Source organism: Phyllobates terribilis, unplaced genomic scaffold (genome assembly GCF_046119375.1).
Source record: "Phyllobates terribilis strain yellow unplaced genomic scaffold, ASM4611937v1 Scaffold_116__1_contigs__length_5312468, whole genome shotgun sequence".
In the NCBI taxonomy this organism is placed as follows: Eukaryota; Metazoa; Chordata; class Amphibia; order Anura; family Dendrobatidae; genus Phyllobates; species Phyllobates terribilis.
The window spans coordinates 2,670,665-2,681,155 of record NW_027362876.1 but is presented as its reverse complement, the minus strand read 5'-3'; the positions used below and the strand labels follow the sequence as shown (position 1 = coordinate 2,681,155).

Below are 10,491 nucleotides of genomic sequence, written 5' to 3'. Positions count from 1 at the left end.
ATGCAGGACTCTGCTGTGCTGGTTGTCATGGTGCTGGATGAGCTGAAGTTTATGTGTGGGGTCAGGAGGGGTTTACAGTGTGGATGTAGCAGAGCCGCGTGTGTACGAGGTGTACGGAGCAGAGCCGCGTGTGTACGAGGTGTACGGAGCGGAGCCGCGTGTGTACGAGGTGTACGGAGCGGAGCCACGTGTGTACGAGGTGTACGGAGCAGAGCCGCGTGTGTACGAGGAGTACGGAGCAGAGCCGCGTGTGTACGAGGTGTACAGAGCAGAGCCGTGTGTGTACGAGGTGTACGGAGCAGAGCCGTGTGTGTACGAGGTGTACGGAGCGGAGCCGTGTGTGTACGAGGTGTACGGAGCAGAGCCGTGTGTGTACGAGGTGTACGGAGCGGAGCCGTGTGTGTACGAGGTGTACGGAGCGGAGCCGTGTGTGTACGAGGTGTACGGAGAGGAGTATCCCGAGTTATCTATCTGCACCATCTGAATAGAGCGAGTTCTGTGTCACTAAGATGAATGATGATGGGAGTGTATGTGCATGAAGGAAGCTGTCAGTTTCTATGCACCTTCACTTACCTCACTATGGCTGTATACATGTGTGTATGTATTTCAGCCATTAACTCCTTGTTCGGTCTAAGATGATGTAAGGTGGCTTCCGGACACATAGTTGATGGGAGGTATGTATCACAGAGGTGGTTGTCCTAGACCAGGGGTCTCAAACTCAGCTGGGCATATGGGCCGCACATGGAAAAACATTTAATTTGGGGGGCCGCATTATTTGCATGACAAAGTGACATTTTTAGTGATACCATTTTATTTTCTATACACCTTTTGAACTGGTCCCCCATATTGCAGACATGGTCTCCCCTCCAGGTCCGCCATATTGCAGACATGGTCTCCCCTCCAGGTCCCCCATATTGCAGACATGGTCCCCCATCCAGGTCCCCATCCAGCAGACATGGTCTCCCATCCAGGTCCTCCATATTGCCGACATGGTCCCCCATATTGCAGACATGGTCCCCCATCCAGGTCCCCCATATTGCAGACGTGGCCTTCATATTGCAGACATGGTCCCCCATCCAACAGACATGGTCTTCCATCCAGGTCCTCCATATTGCAGACATGGTCCCCCATATTGCCGACATGGTCCCCCATATTGCAGACATGGTCCCCCATCCAGGTCCCCCTTATTGCAGACATGGCCTTCATATTGCAGACATGGTCCCCCATCCAGGTCCCCCCATATTGCAGACATGATCCCCCATCCAGGTACCCCATATTGCAGACATGGTCCCCCATATTACAGACATGGTCCCCCATCCTGGTCCTTATGTTGCAGACATGTCCCCCATACAGGTCCCCATGTTGCAGACATGTCCCCCATCCAGGTGTCCCCCCCCATACTGCGCACAGGGCCGCCCCCCCCCATACTGCGCACAGGGTCCCCGTCCCCCCATATTGCACTCAGGGTCCCCCTCCCCCCATACAGCGCTCAGGGTCCCAGCCCACCCCATACTGCGCTCAGGATCCCAGTCCCCCCCATACTGCGCTCAGGGTCCCCGTCCCCCGCCATACAGTGCTCATGGTCCCCGTCCCCCCATACTGCACTCAGGGTCCCCCCACATACTGCGCTCATGGTCCCCGTCCCCCCATACTGCGCTCAGGGTCCCCGTCCCCCCATACTGCGCTCAGAGTCCCCGTCCCCCCATACTGCACACGGTGCCCCCCTCCATATACTGAGCACAGGTCCCCTGTGCTGTATTTCACATGACAGAGAAAAAAATATATATATATTCTCACCTGTCCTCCGTTCCCTCGGCGTCCTTTCTGCACCTGTGGCCCGCAGGCACAGACCCCGTAACGATCGCGGCTTTCTCCAGCAGCCGCCGATATCAGCGCTGTATTGCAGTGTATTGCCGCGCAGAGACCGGCTCTCTGCACAGCAATACCAGTGCCAGCCGCCAACCTATCAGAGGCCAGCAGCTGACATCTGTACATGGCAGTGATGTCATACGCCGCCGCGCTGGGACGCAGAGGTCAGCTGCTGGCCTCTGATAGGCCGGTGGCTGGCACTGATATTGCTGTGCAGAGAGACGGTCTCTGCGCCGCAATACACTGCACTACAGCACTGATATCGGCGGCTGCTGGAGAGAGCCGCGATCATTATGGGGTCTATGTGCCTGCGGGCCGCAAGAAGCAGCCGGAGGGGCCGCATCGGGCCGCGTGTTTGAGACCCGTAGACTGTCTCTAAAGGGCCCTTGTTGGAACTGTTTACTTTGTTTTGCCTCCATTGAATGCCGTTTATTTTCCTTTGCTTGTGATGTGGTTTATGAAGAACCAATAACCCAGCAAGGACATATAAATGGAAACAGTTCCCGTGTTACCTCACCACGCACCCAAGTGAGTAGCATTCCCACAATGGGTGTTAGAAATACGGGCAGAGTTCCCAGGGAACACGTGTGACTGCTACAGAGGTACTGCATGTCCTGGACGAAGGCGGCCATAAGCCAGCAAATAACATCAGATAGCATGGAGAACCTAGTGAAACACCTGGTACAAGCCCAGCTGTAGCAGCAGTACCGACAACAGCTGGCGCAAAAGAAGACAAATAAGCTGCTTATGCAACAGAGGTTCGTGGCATGGCGGTAGATTCGACTCCAAGGTCAGCTGATGATGTCTCCATCCAGAAGGCAGTAAGGAGAGCCCTGCAAAAAATGACCAAGGGTGACGACACAGAGGCCATTTTTGAAAGATTCGACGAGAGGGAGAAACTCTCACCAGGGCAATGTGCTGATGCCATACTTAACGGGGGAGCTCCAGAAGGCCTACTCTGACTTAGCCTTAAAAGATGCGCTTAGGAGTGACAATGACTGTCAGGGTACAACGTGTCCACCGCTTGGCATATCACTGTGACAAACCCCCTCCCTACCAAATGTTTGATTTGCTGAACCACATTCAAAAATGGTTGCAGGCAGAGACCTCTACCCGTGTGCAGATGGTAGAGCGAGTGGTAATGTACCGGTTTGTGCACTCCTTTCCGAGGCCAATACAGACTTGGGTTGCCCAGGGGGATCCCCGGAATACAGATGACCTGGTCAGACTGTTCGAAAGATATCACGGGGTCGATGGTTCCTTGGGGACCCCCAAAAAGGGGTGGGTCGTCCAAGATCAAAAGGCTCAGGGGAGGTTATACCAAAGGTTCCAGCTGGCAATATATGCTGGAAATATCACGGCCCAGGCCATATAGCACCCCATTGTCCCCTGACTTCCAAGCAGATGGACTGTAGCCTGGGTTGCCACTGTTCATACTATGTGTATCCAGTTTGCAGTGCGATCTTTCCACGCAATAAGGGGCCACAAGCTTGTCCTGTAATGGGGAATTGTCGGCAAGTGACTGGACTGCTAGTCTTAGAAAGTTTGTTGACCCTAGTGAGGTACACATTTCCTCTCCAGCTGATCCCTGGAAAGAAAGTTGACGTCAATTGCTTTCACGAGGATGCTGTCCTAAACAGTATAGCGCAAGAGCCACGGGCTGACACCAGGTTTCCCTATTTTATGTTGAGTGGGGAGTTATTGTACAGCGTTATTAAGGTCAGAGAGGAAATAGTGGAGCAATTGTTGGTACCCTGACCATGTAGACGAAGGATGATGGACATGGTCCATTTACATGTCTTGACCATTTGGATGTGGATAAAAGTGGATAAGTGGTTGTGCGGAAGTTCTAGTGGCCTGGATGTCACCTCATATCCAAGGCCTTTCCACTTCATGCCGACTCCAATTCAAAAATATTTCCCGGATCCGCACATTCCTCAACCATGAATCTGCAAAAACACTAGTGCGTGCCCTCATCATCTCTCTCCTCGACTACTGCAACCTCCTGCTCTGTGGTCTCTCTTCTAACACTCTCGCACCCCTGCAATCTATCCTAAACTCTGCTGCCCACCTAATGCACCTGTCCCCCCGATATTCTCCTGTCTCTTCCCGCTGCCAATCCCTGCACTGGCTCCCCATTGCCCAGAGACTCAAGTTCAAGACCCTAACCTTGGCATACAAAACCATCCATAGCCTGTCTCCTCCATATATCTATGACCTAGTCTCCCGGTACCTACTTGCATGCAACCTCCGATCCTCAAAGGACCACCTTCTCTACTCTGCTCCTTTCTCCTCTTCCCACAATTGCATACAAGATTTCTCCCATGCATCCCCCCTACTCTGGAACTCTCTACTCCAACACGTCAGACTCTCGCCTACTGTGGAAACCTTCAAAAGGAACCTGAAGACCGACCTCTTCCGATAAGCCTACAAACTGCAGTAACCCTCACTGCATGACCAGCTGTACCCTCACCTACGGTATCCTCACCCCCCTTCTACACTGTGAGCCCTCACGGGCAGGGTCCTCTCGCCTCCTGTGCCAGTCGGTGACTTGTTTTTGTTTAAACTATTGTACTTCTTGTCTGCTATGTATACCCCTTTTTCACATGTAAAGCGCCATGGAATTAATGGCGCTATATTAATTAATAATAATAACCTAGAAGACTAAAACTGTACCAAGTGTACATATGTGGCAAGATAGGGAGCCAGTTGAAACTCCCGTGTTTTCTGGACAAGCCTGAAGCAGATGTTGAAAGAGTCATAATAGCAAAGATGCCGTTGAAGGCTCAAAAATAGCAGTGCGGGAGTTGTTGCAGCAGAACAGGGACCTGTTCTTAGATTTGCTATTTTGTACAAAGGTCATAGAACATGAGGTTCTGATGGAATCCCATGTGCGGGTGAACTTGAAGCCCTATCTAATTCCTGAGGCCTGGCGAGAGCTATTCTCCAAGGAATCTCTGAGTATTTGAGGAATCAGAGAGGGTGGTGTAGCCCTATTGTCCTGGTTCCAAAACCTGATGGCGAATGGAGGTTCTGTAACGATTATAGGAAGCTGAATGAAGTCCAAGTTCAACGCATATCAGATGCCGTGTGTAGATGACCTGATCGCGAGACGTGGGCTGGCAAAGTATATAACTTTGTGACCCACTACTACTCAGGTAGCGTTAGCCCTCCGTGGGAAAGGTGTACTCGGACTGCGGGCCGGTGGTAGAGGGGGATGCAGTGGTGGCCTTGGCCCAGTCCGTGGCCAGGGCGCACACATTAAAAATATGGGGTAGTGGATGAGTGGTTATTTGTCGGCTACGCCACCTGTGGTTTCTGCTGAGGACCACCAGCGCTGCGTCAGTCCTCTGAGGCCGGTGTTCTAGCAGCTTGGGATGGAATAGCTCCCCGCAGGTGGAGCCAGGCCTCAGGGCAGAGTAGAAGAAGTGCAGTGCAGAGGAATGGTGGGTGCGGTGCCGCGCAGAAATGAGAGAGAAGAGGCGGTGTATGAAGTCATCCAGGTTTTACTCACGGTAGACTTGTTTTCAGCCACAAAGCTTCTCTTTGTTCCTCACGGCGCGCTGCGGCCACCAGGATGGGGTTCAGCTCACTCCGGGTAGCTCGGATGCACCAGACAAAACCCCTCCACCAGTGTGTTCCTCTCACTTGCTGTACTAGAACCGCCTCGTGCCCCTACTAAGTCCCGTACGGGTACCGCAATGTCCGCTGAAGGTGGCTTGTAGCCCCCGGACCGCCTAGGTCCCTTATTGGTGACTGGTGTGTAAACGTGGCGTAAGGCTGGGGTCCCTCTGGATAGACGCAGATTAAGGGGATACAGGTGGCGACTCCGCTCCATCCATATTCCCCCTGGGATCCACTTCAGCCTCCGGACTTTTCTGACAGAGACCTGGAGTACAAAGTCAGATAATCGGGGACCGGTACCCCCTCTTGCGGCAGGAGTCTCTCTGGCGGGGCCAGAATAAGGGTAGCAGGTGGCGACACTGCTCCGTCCACATCCCCTGAGATCCTTTCGCCTGTGGAGCTCTTCTCCTCTGCTCCCCTCCTAGGCCTTCTGGTGTGGACTAAGACATAGGACACAGCCAGCTGTAACTCAACTCTGCCCCAGCCCCCAATCTCAAGGCCTGAGACCGGGAATCACAGCCTCCTGAGGCAGATGCAGCATGTACTAACTGTCACCTCCAGGGAACTGCGACAAAAAACCCGGTATTAAAGATGGCATCCATATTTATATGGATGTATTAGTGTAACCGTAAAGTGCTTCCTCCACCCTACTCACTACAAGGTTCCCCCTACTTTTGGTCCCCCCCTTACTCCTCCATTCAGGACTGGGGTAGCACATTGTGCTCTAAACCCCCTTCAGAATGGGAGTGTGTAGTGTTGGATGTGTGGTGGGGCCCTGTGTGGTGCTCCATCCTTACCTCGGAGAGGAGATACCACACCTCGTTCCATGAAGTGCAGTACCCCTGTCGCGACTGAACTCTCAGGGGCGCCACATAACCACCTTGGATTTAACTAAGAAATATTGGCAAATCCCCATGTCACAAGGAGCCAAGGAGAAGACTGCCTTCTCTATGCCCAACGGATGTTTCCAATATGTCCGGATGCTGTTTTGTCAAAAGGGAGCCCTGGCCACCTTCCAGAGTGCCATGGACTGGATCCTCGCAATCCATAAGAATTACACTGCATCATACTTTATATATTGTAATCTTCAGCCCAGATTGGAGATGTCACCTGCAAAAGGTCCAGTCGGTGTTTGATCCTCTCAGGAAGGCAGGGTTTTCTATAAATCTGAAAACATTTTGCCATGGGAAATAAAGAGGCCGAATAACTAGGATATGTAGTAGGTAGAGGCGAGATCAAACCCCAGATCAGTAAAGTAGATGCAATCCAAAACTGGCCAAGACCACTCTTAAAGAAGCAAGTTAGAGCCTTTCTGAAAATGAAAATAACGGACAGCAGTCATGTAATGTGTGGTCTCTAAGTAAAGGTAGTGTGACGGGAGCTAGTTACCCCATCCGCAGATGTCAAATCTTCTTCTGCCTGCCCCTGACATGGAAAAGCTTTTCTTACACTGGGATATATAAAATATGACTATCGCACTGTGTCTCCAAGATGGACTAAAACTTTTATTCTTACAAGCAGGTTTTATAGAGAATCACACAGGCTATTTTTAGCACCCATTGTTCTCACCAGATAATACCCACAGTAGGCTCCCAGACAGCAGTTAGGCAACAACCCATTAATTGTCTGTTTGCCCCTGCTAAGTGAGCACAGGAAGGTGGGGGCCAGGAGTGCTTTGGTCACATCACAAAATGTCCAACAATATGTGATCCACAATATTCACCCCACTTTGTAACATTATGTCCCATTAGCTGCATAGGTGCTACGACAACCCCCATGTGGCAAAATCTTGGAGTACGGGGTTGATCCATCACAGGTAAATTTGCAATAAAAAAGATGGCATCACTTGCTAACTTCTGCGATCAACCAGTGAGGAGTTATCGCAGAAAATTAGAGATTGAATAAAACCAAGAAGGGCGGAGACCAGCCCACGTGAGGTCATCACAGGGGTGTGTGGGCAGCGCCCCCGTCGGCATAAAAGATCAGGCCGAATATTGATCTATACTCATGCCGGGTTATACATATTTGTGTAAGCGGGGGTCCTGTTCCATAACGGTTCGTTTGAGTGCTTCCCTCCAGCTAAACTGAATGGTCTCTGCGATCGGCCTAGTAAGTCCTTCTATTAATCCCTTTTTATTTTGTGTAACTGTATATGCTGTATTAAACATGAACCCTGGGTGAAACATTTCCCACATTCTGGACATGAATATGACTTTTCTCCAGTGTTAATTCTTTGATGTTTTTGAAGATCTGGTTTCCGGATAAAACATTTCCCACATTCTGAACATGAATATGGCTTCTCTCCTGTATGACTTCTGTAATGTTTATGAAGATCTGGTTTCTGGGTAAAACATTTCCCACATTCTGGACATAAATATGGCTTTTCTCCAGTGTGAATTCTTTGATGTCTTTGAAGATCTGGTTTCCGGATAAAACATTTCCCACATTCTGAACATGAATATGGCTTCTCTCCTGTGTGAATTCTTTGATGTTTATGAAGATCTGATTTCTGGATAAAACATTTCCCACATTCTGAACATGAATATGGCTTCTCTCCTGTATGACTTCTGTAATGTTTAAGCAAATCTGACTTATTGCTGAAATATTTCGCACATTCTGAACATGAAAATGGCTTTTCTCCTGTGTGACTTCTTTGATGCATAAGCAATTTAGATTTATGTTCAAAACATTCCCCACATTCTTGACATGAATATGGCTTTTCTCCAGTGTGAATTCTTTGATGTTTTTGAAGATCTGGTTTCTGGATAAAACATTTACCACATTCTGGACATAAATATGGCTTTTCTCCAGTGTGAATTCTTTGATGTCTTTGAAGATCTGGTTTCCGGATAAAACATTTCCCACATTCTGAACATGAATATGGCTTCTCTCCTGTGTGAATTCTTTGATGTTTATGAAGATCTGATTTCTGGAGAAAACATTTCCCACATTCTGAACATGAATATGGCTTCTCTCCTGTATGACTTCTGTAATGTTTAAGCAAATCTGACTTATTGCTGAAACATTTCGCACATTCTGAACATGAAAATGGCTTTTCTCCTGTGTGACTTCTTTGATGCATAAGCAATTTAGATTTATGTTCAAAACATTCCCCACATTCTTGACATAAATATGGCTTTTCTCCAGTGTGAATTCTTTGATGTTTATGAAGATCTGGTTTCTGGATAAAACATTTCCCACATTCTGAACATGAATATGGCTTCTCTCCTGTGTGAAATGTTTGATGTTTATGAAGATCTCGTTTCTGGATAAAACATTTCCCACATTCTGAACATGAATATGGCTTCTCTCCTGTATGACTTCTGTAATGTTTAAGCAAATATGACTTATCGCTGAAACATTTCCCACATTCTGAACATGAAAACGGCTTTTCTCCTGTGTGACTTCTCTGATGTGAAAGCAATTTATATTTAGTTTTAAAACATTTCCCACATTCTGAACAGGAAAATGGTTTCTTCCCTGTGGGAATTATTTGATGTTCGACATCCCTTCTCTGGCTTTCATTTTGCTTAACAGTCTGTGATGAATCCAAGTAGATGACGGATTGAAAAGGCTCAGATGATTGATTTCTGCTCTGAAGGGCTGGAGGTATAGCTGGAATAATGGCACGCTTTTCATAGGTATCTGGTTTGACACCACAGTCATCTGCCAAGAATAAATCTGATTTTATTATTTTTTAATATCAATGCCTTATATTTTATAACATTTCTCTATACATAATTCTATACAAATCAAAGTATAATGAAACTATGACCTAAGACAGTGGTGAGCCACCTGTGCACAAATCCCATGGTACTGAACCCCTAACGTACCATCGACGAACATAATACATATACGCAGAAACTTTTGAGGCAATAAAGGGAGGATTAAAAATAAGCTTTATTACATTACAATCTAAAGCAACAGAGAAAAATACACGCCATAAAAACAATGAAGATGGGGTATTCCCATCTCTGAGAAACTATACCAATATGTAGTAGGTGTAATAAAAATAAGATTAGCAAATATCTCCAATTAGAAATGTAGTATAGTTCTTTTGATTCGCTATGTCGCTTACCCCATGTTCAGGGCATTGCAAGTTAGTTGCTAGTGGTCATAACTATGGATACCTAAGCTACTGCAATGCTCTGCACATGGGATAAGTGACAAAGAATCAGGAGAACTATACCACATTTCTAATTGGAGTCTGAATAAACCTCGACCTCACACATCGACAGGTACTCCGAGTGTCCTGGGATCACCACGCTGACGTAGCGACCCTCCATCCCCTTACAGCAGAAGGACATGGTGGCAGAGACCACATTTGTGACTGTGCCGCACACTGGAATGTTATTGTCAGGGGAGTTCCCGATTCGGACCTCGGCCCCCATCAGTCGCTCCAGACCACAGTCCATCCTGTTAGTTATGGCGACGCTGGATATCTTGTAGCTCTGGCCCAGGTCCAGCTTCTACCAGGGATCCTTCTCCAGGTTGGTGTGGGTGCAGAAGCCATTACTGAAGTCGGTGTCTTTGTTCCCATCGATGGCGTTCTTAGCCAATATGCTCCTGGTGGCATACGGATAGTCCGACACCTGGGAGGCCACTCTGGTCCTTGCTATGTTTGTGGCTACAGGTGCCGGAGCGCATCCCAGAGCCAGAACCACAGATCCCAGTAGAATCAGAGAAGATGGGGGTCGGTACGTCAGCGTGGTGATCCCAGGACACTCGGAGTACATTTCTAATTGGAGGCATTTTCTATTATTATTATCCTACCTACTATATTTTGGGATAGGATTTTGGAGGTTAGAATACCCCTTCAAAGCTGTATGCTTAGGACTTATCCAGGACTCATCCAGATGCCTCATTCCATTGTTTTTTGTGATTACGTTTATCCCTCTTAAATGGCTTTTTGTATTTTTATGTGTTTTCAACTGCGATCTAATAAATTGTATTTTTAATCTCTATATTGTCTCACATTTCTCTGTACACAGTCATGGT

General features: G+C 48.3%; 2 protein-coding genes and 1 pseudogene across 4 annotated transcripts in view; 1 reads left to right on the top strand and 2 right to left on the bottom strand.

Moving 5' to 3' along the window:
- Window positions 1-10,491, top strand: part of LOC141201484 (gastrula zinc finger protein XlCGF66.1-like) — a 306,294-nt gene that overhangs the window by 87,474 nt on the left and 208,329 nt on the right. The gene's annotated exons all lie outside the window — the stretch shown is intronic.
- The window catches only part of LOC141201475 (uncharacterized), a 35,656-nt gene continuing 32,375 nt past the window's right edge, over window positions 7,211-10,491 (bottom strand). The window contains exon 4 of one of the 3 annotated variants that reach the window (XM_073663477.1): window positions 7,211-9,011. In XM_073663477.1, the coding sequence (XP_073519578.1) occupies window positions 7,616-9,011 (1,396 nt within the window). In that variant the 3' untranslated portion in view covers window positions 7,211-7,615. Of the gene's footprint in view, window positions 9,160-10,491 lie in introns of all 3 variants that reach the window. The other 2 variants (XM_073663474.1, XM_073663475.1) reach the window with 2 other exon arrangements.
- LOC141201485 (fucolectin-like) lies at window positions 9,634-10,246 on the bottom strand (annotated as a pseudogene).